The sequence below is a fragment of the Pelodiscus sinensis genome, chromosome 3 (assembly GCF_049634645.1).
Source record: "Pelodiscus sinensis isolate JC-2024 chromosome 3, ASM4963464v1, whole genome shotgun sequence".
NCBI lineage: Eukaryota > Metazoa > Chordata > Testudines > Trionychidae > Pelodiscus > Pelodiscus sinensis.
This window is the reverse complement of record NC_134713.1, coordinates 150,629,246-150,654,472: the sequence shown is the minus strand read 5'-3', so window position 1 is coordinate 150,654,472 and position 25,227 is coordinate 150,629,246. Positions and strand designations below refer to the sequence as shown.

Sequence of the window (25,227 nt, the reverse complement as noted above, 5' to 3'; positions counted from 1 at the left end):
CTAGATCCCTTTCCGCCATGCTCCTTCCTAGACAGTCGCGTCCCATCTTGTATGTATGGAACTGATTGTTCCTTCCTAAGTGGAGCACTTTGCATTTCTCTTTATTAAACTTCATCCTGTTTACCTCTGACCATTTCTCTAACTTGCTAAGGTCATTTTGAATTATGTCCCTATCCTCCAAAGAAGTTGCAACCCCACCCAGTTTGGTATCATCTGCAAACTTAATAAGCGTACTCTCTATCCCAATATCCACATCATTGATGACGATATTGAACAGTACTGGTCCCAAAACAGACCCTTGCGGAACTCCACTTGTTATCCCTTTCCAGCAGGATTTAGCACCGTTAACAACAACTCTCTGATTACGGTTATCCAGCCAATTATGCACCCACCTTATCGTGGCCCTATCTAAGTTATATTTGCCTAGTTTATCAATAAGAATATCATGCGAGACCGTATCAAATGCCTTACTAAAGTCTAGGTATATGACATCCACCGCTTCTCCCTTAGCCACAAGGCTCATTATCCTATCAAAGAAACCTATCAGATTAGTTTGGCATGACTTGTTCTTCACAAACCCATGCTGGCTATTCCCTATCACTTTATTACCTTCCAAGTGTTTGCATAGGATTTCCTTAATTACCTGCTCCATTATCTTCCCTGGGACAGACGTTAAACTGACCGGTCTGTAGTTTCCTGGGTTGTTCTTATTCCCCTTTTTATAGATGGGCACAATATTTGCCCTTTCCCAGTCTTCTGGAATCTCTCCTGTCTTCCAATATCATTTGGTTCCCCAGTTCAGATTTGTTAAGGTGTTAACAATTCTGATTAATTTTCTAACCCAGTTGAAGGCTTCTTCCCTTGCCTTGTTCTGTGTCAACTTGGTACTTTTCAAGTGCCCTTCTTTCCTCAGATTCTCTAAAAGTTTTCTGTTCTGCTCAGATCTTTATACTTTGCTCATCACCATGGTGTCAAAGAACCATAGTCTAATCCACATCCTCATAGCCACGATCCTGTGACTTAGATTCCTCTCTCTGCCTTTCTCTGATCATTGATTCCCAGTCAGCCTCTGCCAAATCTTTGTTGTAATCATGAGTAGCTGCTCTCTTCAAGGGCTTTCCTGTATTAGAGTTCACAGAAAAGTGTGGGCAAGTTTTGAAAATGGCAGCCAGCCCAGGAGAGACTGTCTTGAAGAAGGAATCCAATGATTTTTTTTAAAAAATTAGTATTTTTTAATATGGAGATATACCTATCTCATAGAACTGGAAGGGACCTTGAGAGGTCATCAAGTACAGTCCCCTGCTCTCATGGCAGGACCAAGTACCATCCTTGTCAGATTTTGCCCCAGATCCCTAAATGGCCCCCTCAAGGATTGAGCTCACAACCTGGGGTTTAGCAGGCCCATGCTCAAACCACTGAGTTGTCCCCCTGCAATGTAGGGCTTCCTAAGCTATACCTCCTCCCCCCAATGTAGGGGTTCCTATTAAGCACAAAAAAGCATTTCTCCAAACTCAGCCAAATGTTTAAAAAGATTTGAGATTGCAGAAATCTGCAGACACAAATCTTACATGAAGTAGGAATCCTTTTTGAATATAAGTGGAAAGGACACGTAAGATGGGAACATTAGATGGTTGTAATCGGTTTGAGACTGAGCCATTCCCTGGACTAATTAGATCCCCTCATTTTATTCTGTTATTCAGTTTTCACTCCTCATTATTGACTCTACTGTCTCACCTGATAGAACTGTGACCTTATATGCTGTTAGAATTGGCTCTGTTTTCTTGCTTGTACGTGGACTATTCTTCCTTCCAAACAATTGCACTTTTTTCTCTTTCAACCTGGATCTTCTTTTATATTTGTAGTTAGATTTCCTGAACCCATTTATTCTTTCCTTTCCAACCTGCAGCAGTATTTTGATGCCCCGAGTATTACACCTTCATATTCTTTGAGTATTGTTTCAGGTGTGACTGAGGGAAATACAATTTCTGTGTGATATTTTTTTTTCGTTTGTTGCATAGGGAATTATAGATTCCATTCAGTGAAGAACTTAAGCGTATACCTCACATTAATTAATGGTCAATGGCACAATGGTATGCTTAAAATTAAACATGCAGCTAAGTGCTTTCCTTGATTAAGACTTATTTGTTTCATTCCAAATACCATGGAGAGCTGAACTGGCTTCAGGCTGTATGTACTGTACTTTTTTTGCTGCCTGTAAGATTCATGAAATCTGTAGAAATCAAACAACTGAATTGCTACAGGTAAGAGTTTAAAGGGGGAAATACTTTAAACAAATATTCTCCCCAATATCTGACAAGTTTTATGATCTTTAAAATTCACTCTATTAATACTAATTTGCCAAAAAGCATATAATGTTTTTCTTTGATGGAGTATATTTTTATTAGTTTGAATAATACAGTTCAGAAAACAAAGACAAAATAAGTGATCAGTTGGATCCAGTGATATTTGGGAAGGATGTATCTAATCTCAGGTGTAAAAGATGACACAGATATGGAATATGTCTAGTAGTTCAGTTCCCTTGTCCCACCATTTTGTGTCTGTTGAAGAAATACAGTAAACTTCCAATAATCCAGCACCTTTAGGACCCAGGGGGTGCCGGATTATCAGATATGCCGGACTATCAGAAGGGTGGGCTATGAGGGGTCTGGAGTGGGGTGGGAGAGGATGCCACCCCAGACCCCTCATAGCCCCCCCTTACGATAGTCCGGCTCTGCCCCAGGCGTCCCTGATTCAGCCGCTGCTGGTCAGTTTCAGCAGCAGCTGAATCGGGGATGCCTGCAATAGAGCAGCTGGGGTACTGCCCGGTTGGTCCCGTAGCGCTGTCCCTTGGGGCTGCGGGACCAACCCGGCAGCACCCCAGCTGCTCTGCCCCAGGCGTCCCCAAGAGCAGCTGGGGTGCTGCCGGGTTGGTCCTGCAGCCCCGAGGGGCAGCGCTACGAGACCAACCCGGCAGCACCCCAGCTGCTCTGCTCCCGGCTTCCCCAGTTCAGCTGCTGGTCAGTTTCAGCAGCAGCTGAATGGGGGAAGCCTGTCCGGCTGCCCCAGCACTTCCGGATTCCTGATGGTGCTGTTACCTTTCCATCAAGTATTCTAGTAATGATCTCCTGTATATCCAGAAAAGTGTATCTTTCATCAACATCCTCATCTGTACCATCTCACAGTTTTGCGTCTGTTTCCAAAGCAATTGCCCCACGATAGTTCACAAGGTTACTTTTAATCTTTTAGAGTCACATGTGCTAGGAAGCCATTGCATATGACCCTCCACTTTTAATGGATCTGCCTTTGTCAGTACTCTGCCTTCTTTTCTGCTGTGACCTTCTGTGCCCTGAACTTTGATGAAGGTCCAAACATGTTAATCCATGTCTCCACTAGGGATGTAATAGAATAACCATTTAAATAGTTAACCAATAAGCATGAGCTTAGTGGTTACTGTAATAGTCCCTGCTTCCTGGGAGCCAGCTGCTGCCTCATGCTCCGTATCACTGTGGGTTCTGCTATATAAGCTGTATGCTGCCTGCAGTGTGTAACCATGTAGCCGCTAAGATTTTCAGCAGTTACACGGTGACTTATTAACCACTTTTTAACATCCCATGTCTCCACCACTTCCCCCTCACATCAACCAGAAGCCAAAGCTGTCCCCAGGACCTCAGCAGTGCCCAATCATGCCCTCTGACTGAGGAAACCACCCTTTTCCTCACAAAATGTGTTTTACTAATTGTTAAACTCATTTTGAGCCCCACATGACATACAGAGGACTTTAAAAGCCTTAGGCTATTTTAGGTGTTTTTAGCTTTTCAACATGAAAATGTGACTTCCTTATCAGTGCATAAATTGAGCCACATGAAGAGATTTTATGATTTGAGGTATTTACAAGCAGACAGACTGCAGATTACGTATTGTGTGTTTTAGCACTCTAATTACTAATTCAAAAGCACAGATGCTATTATTTCAAAGTAGTTTTTATGTATTTTTTAAGTAAAGGGTAAATCTCACTTGTAATACCCTGTGTGTCTTTTGTATTTTCATGCCTTTTGGCCCAACTAATAAACTTAAAATCATTAGCGAAATAAGCAGATGCTTTAAAATTAAAAAATCTGTGTGTTTGAGAAAATAAAAGGAACTCAGGACTGATGTAAATCTCAAAGCATTACAGCAGTGTGGGGCAATATGTGTGGGGAGTGAGAATTTGACATATATTTTTATTTTGAAATGTCATAGTAATTTACATTATTCAGTCCTTTAACTGCCAAACTGTGAAAGTCCATTAAGCTACTGAAAGGAATATACAAATTATGCACTGGCACTTCAGGCAGGAGTTTTACATATACCCTGTTATTCTATCAGCCAGCCAGCTGCAAGATTGTATTAAGGAGTAAGTGAGAAAATTATATTGCCTGCAAACTAATTGTACAAAAGACTTTAAAATAAGTAATCAGAGCCCAGTCCTTTCTGAAACTGAGCCAGGAGATATTATAAATTGCTCTATCATTCTTGTCAGCCCAGTGTAAAAACCCTTAGCTACCATGTTGATTTTGTTCCATGTATAATATAACTACCTCTCCAACTATTGACAGAACTGGGCAAACTCAAGTTATGCCATTAGTAGCTGCCCAATTCAGCCTTTAGCATTGTTTAGCAACTCTAGATAAAGTATCTTTCTATCATCCTCTTTTTACTGAAATTCAGGGCAGATCTAGAAACCCTTAACGTGTGTATACAAGCTGCTCAGTTAATTGTATAGCTTCACCGTCAACTAGTAGATGAGTGCTTGCTGAAAATATTTTTGACTCTTATAGTTCTTAGTGCACTGAAGAAAAACAAGTGATTACAAGAGACCTCCTGACCCCCAGGGTGCAATAAATCTGAACTGCTACCAAAATAGATGTAATAATATTAGTGAGTGCTTGGGACAGCACATTTTTAGAAATAATATATTTTTCACTTATAAAACAACAAAATTCAAGGAGGATTTTCAAGGACAGTTGGCTCGTAGAAATAAGTACAGATCTATGCATGTAGACTCCTGTAGCCATCTGTTTAACAGAGACTTTTTGATTACAATAAATAGGTTTCATACACTGGCCACACTTTAAAATGTTGCTTACTGTTGCTAAAGTTGTGGGACACACATTCTTGTGGAGCCATGCAAGGTTCTGATCATAGTTACACTATAATAAATCCAGAGTAGTGTCTGGATTGAATTCATTGAAGGACTCTAGATCTGTAGCAGTGAAATTAAGATCACAACCAGTCCTGTGATGTAGAAAATGAATTATTAAAGCAAATTGGCTAAAATGGACAAAGAAATGGTATCCATCTAGCCAAATTAGCAGGATTGCATGATTGAGATAATGGTGAAATATAAGCCTATTTAATCACTATCTAGAAAACCAAAATTTCTAGACAATCAGTTTTCAGTCATGTTACCTTATAGCCATTTCCACCAGGTTTCATCTCAGATCTTCCATCCGATTTTCTCTGCAGAGGCGTTGAATATGTCCAAAACCTTCACGGTCATGGATTTGAACTTCATGCGTGATAAACTATTTCCGTTTTTTCAGTCTTCTAGTTTTGAACCCAACCTTTTGTGTTTGCATCTATGTCTATACTCTAACACAAGGAACAAGCAAGGGACAATTCTGAAAATTAGGGGCCTGACCAAGAGAAGCATAGCTTAGTGGTGTGCACAGAACCCTGACGCAAAACTTCTGAATCCTTGTCCTAGGTCTGTTTGTAGTTTCTTCTGTGACTTGGGTTAAATTATCTTGCCTCTCAGCCTCTATTTCCCTTTATTGCGGTGTAGTGAGTTTAATTGACATTTATAAAGTCCTTTAAATAAATAAATAAATATTGCTAGGTGAGTGTTATTAGTGTATTATGTCACTGAGGGAGTATAATGCAACATGAGATAAGATGATGTGGATTTTGGGATTGTCTTTCCTCACCCACATTTATCAAAAATCTTCTTTACCATCTCCATTATATAGTGTAGAACAAAGATTATCTGGACAACATCTCTTTCCAATTTATTGTAGAGGCAGTCCATCTAACTAGAGCCCTGAAAATCCACAGATATCTGCTCTATATCTGCAGGTATCCGCATCCATGGGCATGGATGTGGATATCGGCAGCTCATTTTTGCAGGTATGGATGTAGCTATAACCACGTTTATTAGGGAGCTTTCTGTTTAGAAGCTATGGAAAGGGGAGGGTATATTCAAGTTATAAACGATGACAAAGGCCTGTAGCGGTCAGATATGTCCTGATTCTAAGGATTCTAAATTGCAGTTACCGAGCTAATGCATATTGACTATACACTTACTGGATAGGACCGCTCTGTAGAGCCGCAGTGGGGTAGCTCCAGGATGCACCCATGCTGTGGCTCTGCAGTGAGTGTGTCTGTGTGTGAGCTGAGACTGCTTGGTCCCGGATTGCACTGAGCCCAGCAGTCCCTGTTAGCAGCGGACAGCCCTGGCCGCCACAAACAGGGGCTTCTTGGTGGTGGTGGCAGCAGCCTCCCCTATCCTCCCTCCCCGCTGCCTCTGAGAGAGGCAGCAGGGTGGTGGGGGCAGGCAACACGCTGAAGACAGTGTTGGGGGGAACCGACATTTAAGCTGTCTCCCCCAGCACCGGCTCATGTCTCCCCCCTTGTGGGGGATGCCCTAGGGAGCATGGGGTGAGCGGGATGCAAGCAGTGCCCACTTTCTCCATGTTTCCACTGCAGGATTTCAACCTTTGAAATGTAACAAGAGCCGCATGGAGCCCTGCAGGGCTCTTGCTACAGTTCAAAGGCTGAAGCGCCCTCAGTGGGAACCACCATGAGCAGGGACTGCTTTAGTCCCCATTCATGCCGTTTTCCCACTGTGCCTCTGCATTCCCTGTTCCCTGCAGAGATGGTGCAGGGGAGAACTGGTTTTTAAGCCAGCTCCCCTCGGCCCTGAATTCTGCTCCTTCCCCCTGCTGCCTCAAATAGAGGCAGAAATGGGGAGGGGAAATGACTAGTCGAATCACTACTCGACTATTTGATAAGCTTATGTGTATTGTACAGTCGACTAGTCACCTAGGGTGTGTCTAGACTACATGCCTCCGTCGACGGAGGCATGTAGATTAGACAGATCGGAAGAGGGAAATGAAGCCGCGATTAAAATAATCGCGGCTTCATTTAAATTTAAATGGCTGCCCCGCTCTGCCGATCAGCTGTTTGTCGGCAGATCGGGGCAGTCTGGACGCGCCGCGTCGACAAAGAAGCCTTTCTTGATCGGCACAGGTATGCCTCGTGAAACCAGGTTTACCTGTGCCGATCAAGAAAGGCTTCTTTGTTGACGTGGCGCGTCCAGACTGCCCCGATCTGCCGACAAACAGCTGATCGGCAGAGCGGGGCAGCCATTTAAATTTAAATGAAGCCGCGATTATTTTAATCGCGGCTTCATTTCCCTCTTCCGATCTGTCTAATCTACATGCCTCCGTCGACGGAGGCATGTAGTCTAGACGTACCCTTAGGGTATGTCTACACTAGCCCCATAGTTCGAACTAGGGAGGCTAATGTAGGCTTTCGAAGTTGTAAATGAAGCCCGGGATTTAAATATCCCGGGCTTTATTTGCATGTTCCCGTCTGGTTGCCATTTTTACATTCCACTAGTCCGAAGTAACTGCCCACGGCTACATGCGGCAGTGAAACGGTAATTTGAACTAAGTCCTTAGTTCGAATTAACTGTTACTTCTCATGTAAATCCATAAGGAGTAACAGTTAATTTGAACTAAGGACTTAATTCGAATTACTGTTTCACTGCCGCGTATAGCGGCGGGCAGTTACTTCGGACTAGTGGAATTAAAAAATGGCGACCGTATGGGAACATGCAAATAAAGCCCGGGATATTTAAATCCCGGGCTTCATTTGCAACTTTGAATGCCTACATTAGCCTCACTAGTTCGAACTAGGGACTAGTGTAGACATACCCTTACATCCCTACCTGGTCTCTGCCTTTTTGCAAGCATTGCTAATTCAACACCACAATAATGTTCTAAATGACCAAAATCTCCACAGCCCTGAAAAGGTTGTACAAAATATGTCAGTTTTATTGGCATAAATGCATTAAGTTATAATGCTAATTTAGTGAGAGATTTCTGATGGGTTTATCTTGCATATGTTGTACCGTGTAGACCTCTCTATCATAAATACTTAACCAATTTTCAATAGATATAAGTGGTTTAAGTAATACTTCCTGTTGAATTAGCAGTTGCTGAGCATTTGAGTCTTTGTGCTATCCTGCAATCCACTAATGTGATATTTAATGAGGAGACATCAGTCTGGAGAAAGGTAGTCAATATAAATCAGTGTTTACAAAGTGTGATTAACTCTGAAATATTTCATCAATGCTGTGGTCCCAGGCAGACTCTATGCTAATTACTAGAAGCTGCGTATGTTTCAGGGGATTTTGACGGACCCTGAGTGCAGCAAACATGGAGCAGCAAAATTGCAATTATGCTCGGACTGTCTCTGATGACAATTTATGCACTTGGTGTGATGACCCCTCACTTCCCAAGAGGGCAATAAACAGAATGCATTTTCATTAAGATACTAATGCACTTAATCACAGGGGAAAGGGTTAGAAAGTAACGAAATACCTTTAAAGCAAGATGTGTCAGGACTGATGGGATAAGATGCTTTATTTAAAAGTCAGTTTCTTTGCAAAACTACTGAGTACCGCAGGCTCTCTCTCATTGAATTTAGTCATGAACAACAGGGTGCTGGATTAGAGAGCGTCAGGCAGCAGAAGCCTTTTATGAAAGGAGATACCAAATTGAGATAAAATAAAATAAAACTTTCCCTCATTTGGACTCAGATGCTTACAAAGATGGGGAAATTTTGGTGTAAATTTAACAGTAGTTTTGTGTGCATGTCTGGTTGTTTTTATTTAGCTGTTGAGCCCAGACAGCATGTTCAGTGCTGTAGAGGACAAACATGAAACACTGCCTTGACCTCCAAGAGTGAGAAACCCCAAAAGGGAAGGGGAAGGGCAGTGGCAGTGACATGGGGAGTAGAACTGGCCTAGAAGAATGGGAAGTGTGTGTTGTGGCCTTTGAAAAGGTATGGTTATGGCTGTGCAGTTCCCTCCCGTTTTAGGGACTTTGTGCCCGCAGTTTTGGAAGGAGAAAGATGAACTGCCACAACCACAGGCTTTGCCCTACAATCACAAGGTAGTCCTAAGTCTCAGAGGGGTAGCCGTGTTAGTCCGTATCTGCAAAAACAACCAGGAGTCAGTGTAGTTCTAAGAATGCTTTTGATTTCAGCAGTCACCTCCTAACAACCACAATAAAGCACTAGATGTCACCTCTTCCTCATATGTCTATGGCCAAGAGGCAGATAAGGCAGGTACAACTGTTATGCCTCATTCCGAACTTCTACAAACCCGACATAGTTCACATTTAGAGGATTGTCTGTGACCCAGACATGGAGGAGACGTTCTGGATGGGGATTCATGGATCAGGAACATGGCCTATGTGATTTAGTGTGGCAGCTCCGCTTCCACAGACTCCGCTTCCACAGATTGCTGTTACCCCTGGCAGAAATAATCTACATGAAGGAATTTGCTTTGGGCTAGCCTATCAAGATACAGGCCCATACTAATAAAGCTTTTGCAGTTTTTGTGTACAGCCATCTGAGCAAAAAACATCAAACAGCCTGATTTTGCCTGTTTTTTTTTAAATATAATCTCAAAGCCAGGGACAATTGCTTTTAATTGCACGCTTGTATTCTCCTAAATGAAATACACTAGCAGTGTTATGATTTCTGTTCACATAGTGATGGCATTTGTCGGTTAACATTTCTCAATTACTTTTTTTTTTCTGAAATCTGTGCCACAGGTAACATAGAATACAGCTGTCCAGCCACAAATGAATGTGAAATTACAAAGCGCAGACGCAAGTCCTGCCAAGCCTGCCGCTTCATGAAGTGTCTAAAAGTTGGCATGCTGAAGGAAGGTAAGGCTGATCTAGTCAATATGTATCTGTTGAGAAATCCATGTAACAATTGCAGGGCAATCAGGGCAGAAAAGAGATGGTAAGTGGTCTGACCACCTATTGCAGAAAAAAACTTCAATATACACATGTATTTTCTGACCAACTGTTTTTAAATGCTTGCTGAAGATTCCAGGTATATCCAGGAAAAACATATAATCTGTGGCGTGAAATGTTTCCGGTACACCCTAGCATTCCATCTGTCTCAATGGGCTGCTAGTAGAATAGTCATCACAACCCCCCCTGTCTGTTTCCATAAGATTTGTACCTTGTGAAGTTTCAAGCCTTCATTATCTCTTACTCGATGATGTTTCTGTTACAACTTCATTCTCTGATTTTCTGTGTCCACATTGTACTGATTATCACCAGGAAAAATGAAGGGGTTTTCTTCTTCTCCCACGATATGCTGGCATAAATACAGAATAACTATACTGATGTCAATGAAGTTACACTGATGCAAAATTTGGGGTGAGTGTTAAGTGCACACACTCGCTCTCACCTGTCTTCAAAGCTTTTTTTTTCCGGGGAGAAGGGAAATTAGCTACCTCCCTTTTTCTAAATCAAGGCACACAAACATTGGTAAATGTAGGAACACATCTCTAAGAAACCATCCTGACAGATCTGGGGCTTAATATAACCCAATAACATCAATATAAAACTAGTATAGTCCAGAGAGACTTGGACCCTGACTATAGAATAAAATATATTCTAGACATGCTAGAAACCCTGCCATTTGAGGATGTCATTTTTATGCATCAATTTTATTCACTAAAATTGGATTGCATTGTAGCCATCAAGGGAGAGTACCAGAAAATAAAATAATTTCATTGACTTGTGAGCTAGATAACAATTTAGAAGAAATACATTGAAATCCGTTCTAACAGTTGTATTTGTTGGGTAATCCCCAGCATTAAGCAACTGCTTTAAAATATCTCCAGATGATTTCCAATGTAATTTTGTTTGAACATAACTTAAAATAATCAGCTTTAATTGGTGGCGAATTTTTACAAATCCTGTAACTAGTCTTTTAAAGCAGGTTTCACTGTGTAGCCATGCTGGTAGTGTCTAAGAGGAATATAGAGCAATAGAGAGATGATGGAAAAATTAGGCCTATCATGCACCTCCAGACATATTCTTATTGGATTATACTTACTAAGAATAAACCTCGTTCTGTGCAACTGCTTTGGCAGACACTATGATCCTATGAGCCAAATCCTGCTGTCCTTAGTTTCACTTAAGCAAAACTCCTGTCAAATTCAATGGAGATTTTGCTTCAGTAAGGACTGCAGGATTTGGCCCACTTTCTTGTACAGCTTGGGTTTTCTTATAGGTAGAAAACCTGATTTGTTTCAGCCACTAATGGCCAAAATAGAAACTTTAGACAAGCTGGAAAATAAAAGGCACACAGGGTAATGCCAGCTTTTGAAAAGCTCTGTGCTGCTTAATAGCTTTGTGAATAAGAAAAAAAAATGCTTGTATTACTACTAATTTAACATATAGGCATATTGAGGAACTTGTTCTTAATAGGAGGGAATGGAAAGAAACTCAGAAGTAGTCAGATGGGTGAACTGACTTATAACTTGATTTTAAAATGTGAGGTACACAATTACATATGCATAAATATTTGTAATTACATGCGTAGTTTGTTTGGGCAGTTATCGTGGCTGCATGTGCAACTCCGGAAATTGCTTCTGAAAATGGTTAATTATGTTCAGTTTCCCAGTCTGCATGCACCGTCACAGTAATTGTGCATACAAGTCAGGTGCCGATTTGTTCATCTCTTTTTCTTACACAGTAGTCGTGTGTCTACCATGCTTAAACATCGATGTCTTAAATTAAAATGTTTCCATGATCCAGATTTTCAAAACAAAAGGTGCTTTGATTAGAATAATGAATACCATGTGATGATGTTAAAGGTATATTATTGGCCAGATTCTGCCTTCAGTTCTGTTCACCGATAATACCAGGAAGTGTACGGCACCACCAGTGTAAATGGGTACAGAATCAGGCCCATTTGTTTTAAGCAAACTGTAGCTCAGTGTGTCAACATTTTATTGTGCCTAATTTTTCCTGTAAATGGAATTTTTTAAATCCTCTGTCTCAAAGACATTACCTTAATTTCCACTGCATTTTTGCACTTTGTGGTCAACTACATGTACTCAAAATAGGTGTAAACTCTACCCTTACAGTGTGTTGTAAGTTACTATGCAAGTAGAGACAGGAAAGTGGAGGATCAGGAAAAATGTCAAAGTCGATTTTTAAAAAAAAGTATTTCACTGATTATATAGCAACATTGAGGTTCTCCAAAGTTAAGTCTACTACACTGTCAATTTCCAAGCTTGTTTGCTAGAGCACTCACTGATGACAAACCCACTGTCCTTCCACTCACCTCCTTTGCTGCGTCCCTAAACAGTTCTTTCTTATGGAGGGGTTGCCCAGCAGACACACAGGGAATTTGGGTTCTTTTTAATTAATTAACGTAATTCCCATGTTAAGTGTGATTGCACCACCCTGTCTGTGCACATGTGGCTCAGCCATGACTGAGGGGGATGACTTCTAGGGAGCAGAGGGAGAGTTCCGTTTCCTTGCCCAACTTGGTGATGGTCTTTGGCATTTGGAAGCAGACTGATACAGAATTTCAACAGCATACTGTGCATTTGAGAGGGGTTTCAGAAAGGTAGTCGTGCTGGTCTATTTCAGCATCCGATGGCACTTTAACGGCTAACAAATTGATTCGGGTATAAGAGCATATGCGTTTGTGAGCTACAGCTCACTTTCTTGGATGTTGACGAGAAAAGAAAAGAGAAAAAAAGGAGGGGATACAGAGATGGGAGTGTGACATTAGTGCTAATCACACTCCCTTCCTTTATTTCCCCCTTCAAGCATCTGAGGAAGTGAGCAGTAGCTCACAAACGCTTATGCCCTAATACATTTGTTAGTCTTTAAAGTGCCACCAGACTCCGTGTTGTTTTTAAGAGAGACATTGTTTATAACAACTTAAAAAACATTTGGGGATGAACTTTTGTTTAGGATGGATTATACTGTGGAGTTGTCAGTCTATGTAAAGATTTTGTTTCCTTTTGGTTAGATATATGCAGCCGAGTCCTACTGTCTTTCTAGAACCCAGGGAAAATTAGATACAGGGACAGATTTATGCTTGGTGTAACACCAGTGGTTAGAATGGAGTTACAGCAGGAATGAATTTGGCCCCCTATGTCTTAAACATATCTTTGTTTATAGGTGAGGATTTCAGTCCCATGCAGCATGTAAGAGATCATGCTGCAGTAAATCTATTCAAATGTAAACCTGTTCAATTCAATTACCAGTCTATAATAAAATTTACTGCTACAGCCTCCACGTTGGTCACAGCAGTCTCTACATGCTGATGGCACAGCATGCCTGGAAATTGACAGCCTAAATCTATTTACTAAAAAATTTACTTGCAGACCCTGAAATAAAATCAAGTTTCAACAGCTTTGATAGGAGTATCATATCCTTTACAGAAACTTCTGAACAACTGACAATCTGTGTTTTTGATAGAAATCTGCACCAGCATGTTGTGGGTCTTTTCTTTTAAAAACTTTTCTTGAAATAACTCTCCTTGTGCATAATCAGAAATTACATATATATCAGTCACTTCATCTCTTTTCATAGCTTGGGAAGCTTATTTAATTTTATGATGTTGTCACTTTGTGTCATCAGCTTTGATGACAACTGGCTAGAGGCATCAACTTGTTCTTTGTCTTTGGGAAAAAGGTTCACCTGCTTCTCAGACTTGTTTAGAAAGTACTCTTCAGCTGTGGTTTCATATTATAGGCATAACTTTTATATAGAATGTTTCTACGTACATTTTGCCATATTTTTTACCAGATAGCTACTAATGGTTGGACGTCTCTAGTCCGGCATCATCGGGACCAGTCCCAAACAAGAGAATTTGCCGGACCAGGGGAGGTCCCCAGCAGGCAAACGTACCTCGCTGTTCCCCTCCCCCAAACTTGGTTGGGCTGCTTGCCTAGCTACTGCTGGCTCCCTGGGCAGCGCAGGCTCTGGCTCCTGCCGCAGGACTCCATCCCCATCCCCGCACAACCTCAGTCCAGCCCCACACAACCAGGGTAAGCTATGGGACTCTGACTCCCCACCCCACACTCCTGGGGACTGCTGGAGGGCTCCCATCTCCATCCTACACTGCCCCTCAGCTGGGCTGCTGACTCTGATGTCCCGCCTGGCTGGCCCTCCTCCTGCCCTACGGCTCCTGGACTCTCTGCTTCGAGAATTCCAGATTTTGAAGGTACAACCTATAGTTTTTAAATAATCCTTTAGAAAGCATATTTTGTACAAAGATTATCACAATAGTGTGTAGAGTGTGAATAAAAGGGCACATTCCATTGTGTGTGGGACTGCTCTTTGAACAGGCCATTTACTTTTCCTCCACTATGTGCACCTGTGTATAGCCAGCCAATATTTACTGTAGATGAAACCTGCAAGCAACACCTGCTCCATGCTTCAGAGGAAGGGAAGCCCCCCTCAGGATCTCTGCCAATATTACCAAGGATAAAATTCCTTTTTGACCCCGAGAAGTTGGACCCCGAGCATTTCAACAGGGCTCAACAGCCAGATACCTGGGAAAGTATTCTCTGCAGCAAGTCAGAGCCCTTTGCATCTAGTGTCCTGTCCCTGCTCACTGGGGATGTTTGCTATGAGCAATTGCAGATGCTTGTATGTCATTTTAGGCTGTCTCATCATACCATCCTCTCCATAAATTTACCAAGCTCTGTCTTGAGGCAGTTAGGTTTTTTTGCCCACTGCTCTCCTTGGAAAGCTATTCTCTCTTCTCATGGCTAGAAATGCTTTGCTGAAATTCAGATGGAGTAGATCATGTGCACTTACTTTGTCAAAAAAAAAATCAAAGAAAGAGATCGTATTGGTCTGGCATGATCTATTTTTGTAAAATCATGTTGTATTTTATCCCAGTTATTCCACTGAAAGTTTACCCAAATTATAAGGAACTTTAGTCCACATGCCAAATATCTGGTTTTAGTAATTTCCTCTATTTTCCAGGTAATGGTTATTAATAATATAAAAGAAACAAACTTTAAACAGAGGGTCAGTAACAGCATTCCATAGTGTTTTAATTTTGCATTTCGGTGTCTGAAAAGTTAATTATTCAAAGACCATTGCAAAATACAGTTTGTTTGTTTTTTCTTGATGGAAATGGAAAAAAGTTTGCTGGCATGTGCAGTGATGCTGGTCAGATGGGTCAGATTCATAGCAGATGAGCGCGCATAATGGCTCTTGAATAATCTGGGGTATTTAACTGGGAGAAGACACCATAACTTAAAAGTAATAATCCTGTTTAAAATGCATTGCCCATTGTTGTCCATTAGATATCTTGTTGTGTATACATTTCACAGAACTTTGAGTTTAGTCTGTGTCCCTGTTTTATAGTCATGTAAGCCTAATCTTGTGAACATTTGCACAAGTGCTTAACTATAAGAAGTGAATAGCCCTATTGATGAAATGGGACCAGTCGCATGAATAGAGTTAAGCATCTGCTTGTTTGAAAGATCTGGCCCTTACTCAGTTTTTGTTGTTGTTTATGTAGAAGATCTTTCAAACAGCAATAGGTATGGAGAATTTTTTTTAAATAGAAATATGTGACTTTACAACTGTCTGAATTGACAACGGAATTCATGTGCAGGTGTCAGTCATTTTTAAAAAATGGGATAAAAGCAGTTTCAGGTCTAACCGATTTGTAATGATCTCTTTCAAACCTGTCCTCATGCTACAGAATAAATTCCTTTAAACTTTATCCAAGAGAGTCGGGCTTTATAGCTCTACCAATACAAGTTGGATACAAGTGGGTAGAAGTTTCTCTCATAGTTTTTGTATGAAGTTGGTTAACTCTAAAGCTATGCTGCTCTCTGCTTACAGGCCATGCTCTGGTTTGCAATATAACTTCATATAGCTCCCCACTAAGTAACTTGTCTTTGGCTAGTCTAATTTACTTCATAGATATTCTGTAACAATTCAGCAATGACTATTTGGGTACGTCTAGACTACAGGCTTTTGTTGACAGAGGCTTTGTTGACAGATACTGTCGACAAAGCTTCTGTTGACAAAGAGCGTCTAGACTACATCCAGTTCTGTCGACAAAGCAAGCCGCTTTGTTGACATGAGTGTGGACACAAAGGACAATGTAGATTCAATAACGCCTTCTGTCAACAGAACTCTGTCAACAAAAGGCGTTATTTCTCGTATAATGAGGTTTACCACCGTCGACAAAACTGCCAGGTTCTGTCGATGTTATGTTGACAGAACTCGGCGGTAGTGTAGACGCTGGTATACTTTTGTTGACAAAAGTCCACTTTTGTTGACAAAAGCCTGTAATCTAGACATACCCTTTCTGACATGCGGAATAACAGTAACTATCTCCACAAACAAGTTTCACATTGTGAGTAAGAGTATTCCAAAGTATAGTTTTCCCATAATGGAGTTATTCCGAAGTAGCTAAATTGAATCGCTATTCCAGAATAGCAATAATAATTTTATTTCTCCATGTAATTGAGGCCTCGGACTCAGAGATGTAGGGTTGCCGACTGTCTAATCACACAAACCCAAATGCCCTTGCCCCCGCCCCTTCTCTGAGTCCCTGTCCCCACTCACTCCTTCTCCTCCTAAATTACTTACTCTCGCCCAGCCTCGCTGATTTTCATGGCGATGGGACAGGGGATTGGGTTATGAGAGGGGTGCAAGCTATGGTGATAAAGGACCTGGAGTGTGGGATGGGGCTCTGAGCTGATTCTGGGGCAGGAGGGCATATGACTTCTGTATGTGACAGGTGGTTCGGGATTGGGACAGAGGGTTGAGGTGTGAGAAGGGGTGAAGGGTGTAGGCTCTGGGAGAGTTTGGGTGTGTGGTTCTCAGGGATGGTACAGGGGTTTGGGATGCAGGAGGGGTTTGGCATGTGGGAGGGGATGTGGGCTCTGGGAGTGGGCTCAGGGCTGGAGCAGGAGGTCAAGATGCAAGAGAGAGTTAGGGTCTTAGCTCTGGTGTGTGGCTTTTACTTCGGGTGGTTCAGAGTCCAGGGCAGCAGGGCTAAGGTAGGCTCCCTGCATGACCTGGGCCTGCGCCACTCCCAGAAGTGGCCAGCATGTCCTGGTATCAACTGCTCTGTGACCAGTTAGAATGGAAAAGATGGTTGCACTGTATTAAAATATAGAGGGACACAGCCTCACCCAGTGTGAATCAATGCCATTAGACCTGCAATTAATTGATGCCATTTAAGGAACTGGTCCACTATTTTTAGCCTAATAGTAAATTGTTTGCCGAGTGAAGGGTTATTGTTGTAATCTATATTTTTTTTCAGCATTGCTTCCTAAAGAATTGTGTGGCCTTTTTAAATGCTAGAGCAGGGGTGCAGATCCTCAGCCCTGGGGGCCGGATGTGGACCATGGCTTTCTTGGGTCTGATCCTTGAGGCTCAGGCCTTCCCCCCAGCATTGGGGAGCCTGTGCTAGTGCTCCAGTCTCCTCCCTTCCCTTCCTGCCCCCTGCTGTCCCACCACAGGGCTGAAGCACATACAATCTACTAGCCTGTCCTCCACCCCAGGCTCTGGTGTGCGAGGGGAATGTGAGGTGTGTCTTTCTCCTTCTCAGTCAGGGGCCACGTCAGTGAGAGTTTGTTTGTTTGTTTGTGGTTCTCACTTGTGTGCAGCCCCTGATTTTTCTGTGGATCAGTGGCCCCTGAATCAAAAACAGTTCCCCACCCCTGAGCTAGAGAGTTAAGGCATTTAGGAATTTATTTTCAACCAGTGCTATGGTAATTTAAGCAGCTTTATCATGAAGGATTTGTGGGTCCATGATTTACGTGAAAACATTATCCCATTATCCGTTTGGTGATGGGAGTACCTTACAGTTTAGGATAGGGCTGCCATCAGAAATGCCGGGGCCTCAGGCAAGGTGGAGGGGAAAGCTCTGGGCCCTTAGAAGGGATGGGGCCTTGAGTGGAAGTGGAAAGGAAGGACAGGGGCAGGGAGGTTGGTAAAGGCCCTCATACTAGGTTGCTGCTTGCTCTTCTTCCTCTTGCCCTCACTATCAGGGAGTGAGAGGGAAGAATACAGCCTGTGTTCATTCCCCTCACTCCTAGTTGGTGAGAGGTGGGGGAAGAGGAGTAAGTGACACAAGCTGTGTCCTTCCCTCTCACTTCCTGATAGTGAGGGCAGGAGGAAGAAGAGCAAGAAGTGTCCTGTTGTAAGGGCTTTGCCTCCCCACCCCCGCCACCCTACTGAAATGGCTCCCTTGGGCTGGAGGTTGGCCATCCTCATCCAGTCCTTCAGCACAGCCCGTGTCACTAAGGGGTCTGGTAGTGATTTAAAGGGCCTAAGGCAACTGTCCCTTTTGCCCCTGTCAGTGACCCTGTGTGTCCAACAGTGCTACTGGCCTGTTATGGTGTCGCCACATGGGTGCAGAGCTGGACCATGGGTGGCAGCTGGATGGTGCACATGGCTCATACAAGCCTCTACTATTACCATGATTTAATTTGTTGTGATTTAAAAGCATCAGAGAGCTGCCAGCTGCCGCCATCACTATCATGGCATTAGTGGCCGTAAGTGAGCCGGGCACTGCCGGCAGCCCTTGTTTGGGAACCACCACTGTGATGTCTTGGTCTCATCTTGAAAATAAATAGTAACTCTCTCTCCCAGCAGTGAACTGGCTATGCAGAAAAATCGCTATGGTATTAGACTGTTGTGCTCACACATTTCCTAGTGTGGCTCTGTCAAGTGTCATTCTAAGTTTCTCTTTCGTTAGTTTGTAGTTGCCTATCAAAAAGTGAGTATACCCTTAAACATTTACATTGCCAAGTCTGTAAGCAGTGTCATGGCAGCAGCCAGGAATCCATCTGCTGTGTGGATCAGGGATTTAAGAAATTATTTTTACAGAGTTGCTCTTTTGTGCTTGGCTTAGCTATATTCTTGGAAGTTTGTGCATTTCATTCACATGTCCAATTGAGATCACTGACGTTCTTAGGTAAACTCTTTCCCAACGTATTTTAACATTCACAGCTGCTAAAATATGGGTCCATATATATTTTGAGTTAGAAGCTTTGGGGAATTTCATTCTTTCAAAAAATGAAAAAACCAAGCCTTTTGGGGAATGAACTAACATTGGGTATGTCTACACTACAATGTTAGTTCGAACTAACGGACGTTAGTTCGAACTAACATTCATAGCCGCTACACTAGCGCGCCGCTAGTTCGAATTTGAATCGAACTAGCGGAGCGCTTAGTTCGAACTAGGAAAACCTCATTTTACGAGGATTAAGCCTAGTTCGAACTTACTAGTTCGAATTAAGGGGTGTGTAGCCCCTTAATTCGAACTAGTGGGAGACTAGCCCTCCCCAGGTTTCCCTGGTGGCCACTCTGGCCAACACCAGGGAAACTCTATGCCCCCCTCCCGGCCCCGGACCCCTTAAAGGGGCACGGGCTGGCTACGGTGCCCGTGCCAGGTGCAAGCCTGCCAGCACCCAGCCAGCAGACCCTGCACCTGGCACAGCACAGAGCCACCCACCCGATGTCCCCCAGCCCACCCCCTCTTCCCGGGACCAGGCTGGCGGCTCCCGGGAGCTTGCCCAGGACCGCAAGAGGCGGGCACCTTCCTGGGCTAGTGCGGACATCGTGGACCTCGTCCATGATCTCCGCACTAGGCACAGGAAAGTGGCCGGCTAGGGCAGGAGAGCTGCCAGCCTGGCCACCCAGGAGCAAGTGTGCATGAAAATCAAGGGGGTCCACTGAGACCCCCGACCCTGAGCCCTGAGCTTAGAATGGCCGTCCTGGGTCAGACCAAAGGTCCATCTAGCCCAGTAGCCTGTCTGCCGACAGCGGCCAACCCTAGGGACCCTGGAGGGGATGGACCGAAGACAATGACCAAGCCATTTGTCTCGTGCCATCCCTCTCCAGCCTTCCACAAACTTTGGGCAGGGACACCACTCCTACCCCCTGGCTAAGACTACTCCATGGACCCAACCTCCATGACTTGATCTCACTTCCCTTTAAACTCTGTTCTAGTTGTAGCCTTCACAGCCTCCTGCAGCAAGGAGTTCCACGGGTTAACTATTTGCTTTGTGAAGAAGAACAACTTTCTCTTACTAGTTTCAAGCCTGCTACCCATTCCTTTCCTTTGGTGTCCTCTAGTCCTTCTTTATGGGAACTAATGAAGAACTTTTCTGAATGCACCCTCTCCACCCAACCCCTGCTTTTAGAGACCTCTAACCTGTCCCCGCTCCATCTCCTCTTTTCTAAGCTGAACAGTCCCAGTCTCTGTAGCCTCTCTTCATCTGGGACCTGTTCCCAACCCCTGATCATGTTAGTTGCCCTCCCCTCTCCCAGCCTTTCTCTTCCCCTCTCCCACCTCCTTTTCCCAGTCTCCCCCAGTTTTGTTCAATAAAGACAGAGTCAATGTTGGAAGAAACGTTATCTTTATTTTGTACATCAATAAGAAGGGGGGCTAGGGAAGGGTAAGTGGAAGGAGGTGAGGGAAGAATGGGGTACGAGCCCCCGATGTGGAGGACTGGGCTGGCTCTGCGGGCTTCTGGGGGTGGAAGCTCTCCTGCAGCCCCCCGATGGCCCCCTCTCCCCAGATGGCAGCCTGCGGCAAGTGCAGCCGGGCTGATGGCCGAGTGGTGTGATGTGCCCAGTGTGGGTACTCCAGGCAATCCAAGCCAGGACTGCTTTGCAAGCGGGGCACCCCTTAGAACTGTCTGTCAGGAGTGGGGGTCGGGACCCTTTAAGCGCAGCCCTCGGCTAGCCTGAGAGAGTATCTCCATGCTCTATGTCCTCCTCTGATGCCCTGCCGGCACTGCTTCCGGCCATCCTTAAGCCCTGTTCAGGGTCCACTCAATGTGGACTTGCTAGTTCGAATTAGAAAAATGCTAATTCGAACTAGTTTTTAGTTCTAGACGTGTTAGTTCGAATTAGCTTAGTTCGAATTAACTAATTCGAACTAAGTTAGTTCGAATTAGCGCTGTAGTGTAGACGTACCCCATTCTGACTCTGAATTGTTATGTTCAATATAGGTATTATCAGGTGAATTTTACTGGCTTGTTTTATGCAGGAGGTTAGATTTAGATTATCATAATACATCCTTCTGTCCTTAAAAATCTTTGAAAATGAATCCTGCTCCAGAAAGAGACCAGATAATGTGTATTTAGGCTCATGCAAATAAGTGCATAGCATCAGCTAGAAACAGATTAAGGCATGGCCTCCAAATCTAATAAATAAAACTAAGTAACCTCCTTTGTAACTAAAAATTGTGTTATCACCAGAAAAAGCCTGCTTACTAGAATTCTTCCTAACAACATTTCCTTTGAAAAAGACCTGTGCCTAAGACATTGCCAAGCTAAATTTCTTTCACAAGTCTAATACCATTAGTCTGCCAAGTAGAAAATAGAAATTATTGTGAGAGAAGTTTTAGTTTCAACTGCCTTCAGAAATTAAAACAAAGGGAAGGAGAAAGTTTTAATGGCATTCAAGGAAATATGTCTGTACTGGGTGACAGTCAATAAAACTGCATTGACCTCAGAGATATTTCTTATGTCCTCTCTTGCAGTATTATACTTAAGGCATTTCCTCATTAATGCAAGGTATTAAACAAAGCTCCTGTGTCATAGAATCAAGAGGGTGCATCTTCTATTTGAGTTTCTTCTTGATATTAAAGCGTTTCCATGTTTTTAAAGTGTTGTAAAGGGTTTGATTTCTAGTGCAGATATTGCGTTAGAAGCAGCAGGACTGACAGCCACCATGGGCCCAGGGCAATGTGTGTGTGGGGGTGCTGGCTCCGTGTCCCCAGAAGGGGCAGGCCCAGGGCAGTAAGGCTTCAGTGCTGCCAAGACCGCAGCGCATCCTGCCCCCAAGTTCTTGCAACTGCGCGGAGCAGTGCTCTGGTGGCAATTGAAAGGGATCTAAGGCTCTGTCCACCGCTGCTGCTACGGTAGCCACAGCGGCAGCCAGGAGCACTGGGCTTCTCTGGGCCCTGGGGACTGAGGATCACAGGGGCAACTGTCTCCTGCTGCTCTTTGTAGCACATGATATTAAAACACTGTGTGATTTTAATTATTAACCAATCAGGATGTTTTACTATGTTATTAACTATTGGTAGTTGATAAAATAATAATACTCAGTCAATAATTTTGCTGTGAGAATTGTTCATAATATAGTGAATGGAGCAATGAAGTCACACCACTATAGCTCCTTTTGGGTAATGTTGATTGCTAATTTGGATCCTGAACCAGTGAAATCGGAGTATCACTGGTTTAATGTAGATACCAGGGCCTGTTCAGTCTCATTGGAAAAGATGGAATTCAAGTGCTAAATATTGTTGGTATCTTCAATGGGCCCCTTGCTCTAAATAGCCAAAATGTGAGAGCCAAATTAAGACACTCAAACTTAGAGGGTAATTTGTCTGTCCTGAAATGTGCCCCAGGACTCTTGCCCTCTCCGTAACTGAAGGGTCAGGACAAACTTCTACTGCAAGTTCATAGGGCTCATTAACTCACACAACTAGACGATTCTGTTCATCCATGAAAGAAGATTAACAAATAATATAACTTGAGGGCATTCATTTTGGGTTTGAAATTATGTAAATGTACATGAAAATTGGGCCCTTCCTGCAGGCTCCTGAAAAGTTGTTCTTGTAGTCCAAGAGTTATAGATTGCTACAGAGTTTTGGCAACTCCGATTTATATCCCAAATCTGCCAAGAGCTGTGCATCTTCTATTAGGAGTTCCTCAGTCCTATTAGCTTCTGTAGGAATGAAACTGAGGAGGATTATCACACGGGTGAGTTTTTAGAACCCAAATTAACTTCTATTGAACTCAGTATCCATTTTTCCATTGACGATAATGAGAGTGGGCCAGAAATTTTCAATGATGATGTGAGCTTTCATGTGCATATGTGGAAAGGAGAATTCAACATGCACATGGGGAGCGATGCTATTTATGGCCCTGAGTTTGAAAATCTTTGGCATTTATTAGACATTTTTTATTGAATATGCATTTTAAAGATTAGCTTCTGGAGTTTTGGGGTCAGAGCTACTGTTGGATCAAGCAGGCACAGCTAAACTGGAATTATGTACAGTGTGTCTGATCCTGCTCCCACTGGAACCCATGGCAGAATTTCTAGTGCTGTTAATTGGTGCAGACTTTAGTCCCTCCTCCCTCCCTCCCCCCAGCAGTGAATGTGGTGGGTAGTTGGTTTGGTGTTTTGTTTATATCTTAGTAAGATTAAAAGTGAGAAAATATGTATGGAATTAGTTACTTTCCATGAAGGAAAACACAACACATAGTTTACAAAAAATCCTTCTGTAGTTCTCCTTGGGGTTACTCCTTACCCTGCAGCCCCACAACTTCCCTGGAAGTAGAGGGAACGGTATCTGTAGATTCATAAGCCTGCTCAAATGGGAATACAGGGTGAATCTCTCTGGTTCTGCACCCTCGGGACCTGACGGGTCCCAAATGAGAGGATTTGCTGGACCAGTGAAGGGAGCCTCCCCTTGTGGCCATCGTGCCACTGGGCTAAGGCTCCAGCCTGCCCCTGCTGCTGCCTCAGCCCCCCAGGGCTCTCCCTATCCCTGCTACTACTAGGGCCAGGGTGCCACAGAGCTCTCTGGCTGCCCCTGGGGCTGGAGCTGGAGTTTTCCGACCTCTGGAGCCAGAATGTGTCCAGAGTTTCGTGGCCAGGGCCAAGGCTAGAGCTCCTTGGCTGCTGCTGGGCTTGGAGCTCCCTGGCCAGGGCTGGAAGTCACAACCATAGTCAGGCTGGAGCTCCGCTGGGGTTAGAACTCTCCACCGTGCCATCTGTCCTCCCCAACTTCCCCGCCCCCCATGCTCTGAGCTCCCGATTGAGTCACTGGTGCTCCTACCCTGCTGCCAGACTTCCCATTTCCTGGGCTCGGTGGTCCAAGAACATCCATTGTCTATGCCAGACTACGGATGTTGCCAGACCAGGGAGTCCCAGATAAGGGAGATACAACCTGTACCGGCAAAAGTTACAGGCAGTCCCCGAGTTACGCGGATCCAACTTATGTCGGATCCGCAGTTACGAATGGAGCTTTTCTCGCCCCGGAGGACTGGAGCGGTGGGACGCCCAGATGCGCTGCAGTCCCGCCGCCCCCGTCCTCTGGGGCGAGAAAAGCTGCTCCACGTCTCCCTGGTCTGCTGGGGGAGGAGCTCCCCCCAGCAGACCAGGGAGACGCAGAGCAAAGCCGCGGAGCACGCCTGCAGCGGGACAGCCCGGGTGCGCCTGGGCTGTCCCACTGCGGGCGTGCTCCGCGGCTTTGCTCCCCGTCTCCCTGGTCAGCAGACCAGGGAGACGGAGCAAAGCCGTGGAGGACGCGGCGGTCCCGCCACCCGCGTCTCCCTGGTCTGCTGGGGGGGTGTAGCTAGTGCCCCTCCTCCCCCCCCAGCAGACCAGGCTTTTCTTGCCTATGCCTGGGGTAGAGTAGCTGGGGCGCTGCCGGGTTGGTCCCGCAGCGCTGCTCCTCGGCACTACTGTACCAACCCAGCAGCACCCCAGCTGCTCTGCCCCAGGCGTCCCCAAGTCAGCCGCTGCTGAAACTGACCAGGGGCTGACTACAGGAAGCCCGAGACAGAGTTGCTCTGCCCCAGGCTTCCTGGAATCAGCCGCTGATCAGTTTCAGCAGCAGCTGACCTGGGGACGCCTGGGGTTCTTAAGTTGAATCCGTATGTAAGTCAGAACTGGCGTCCAGATTCAGCCGCGGTTGAAACTGATCAGTTTCAGCAGCGGCTGACGCCAATTCCGACTTACATACAGATTCAACTTCAGAACAAACCTACAGTCCCTATCTTGTACGTAACCCGGGGACTGCCTGTAATCACTTTTTTAGAATGGAAAAATATTAGCCTGATTGCAGGCCTTTATCCTAACGTACCCTTTCCTCGTTTTTTCTTCTGAAACTTAAATAAGAAACCAGCATTTGACTAATTTGCTGGAAACTATTATTCTCTCTTCTTAAAATAAATATTCACTAGATTTAGACTAAGGAGTAAAAACTGTGAGAACATTTGCGTATGCACTGGAGGTACAAAGACTGCAGTGTAAGTGATATGGGGAGGTTGAGAGAAGCCTGAGGGATGTAGGACTCTGTCTGATATGGCATCTTTTCCTTCAGCCCTCAAAG

At 44.2% G+C, this 25,227-nt stretch overlaps 1 protein-coding gene across 10 annotated transcripts in view; it reads left to right on the top strand.

The window, feature by feature from the left end:
- ESRRG (estrogen related receptor gamma) overlaps positions 1 to 25,227 on the top strand; it is a 537,949-nt gene that overhangs the window by 377,757 nt on the left and 134,965 nt on the right. For all 10 annotated transcript variants that reach the window (XM_075925198.1, XM_014580750.3, XM_014580752.3 and 7 more), the window contains one exon: positions 9,885 to 10,001. In XM_075925198.1, coding sequence (XP_075781313.1) covers positions 9,885 to 10,001 — 117 coding nt within the window. The remainder of the gene's footprint in view (positions 1 to 9,884; positions 10,002 to 25,227) is intronic.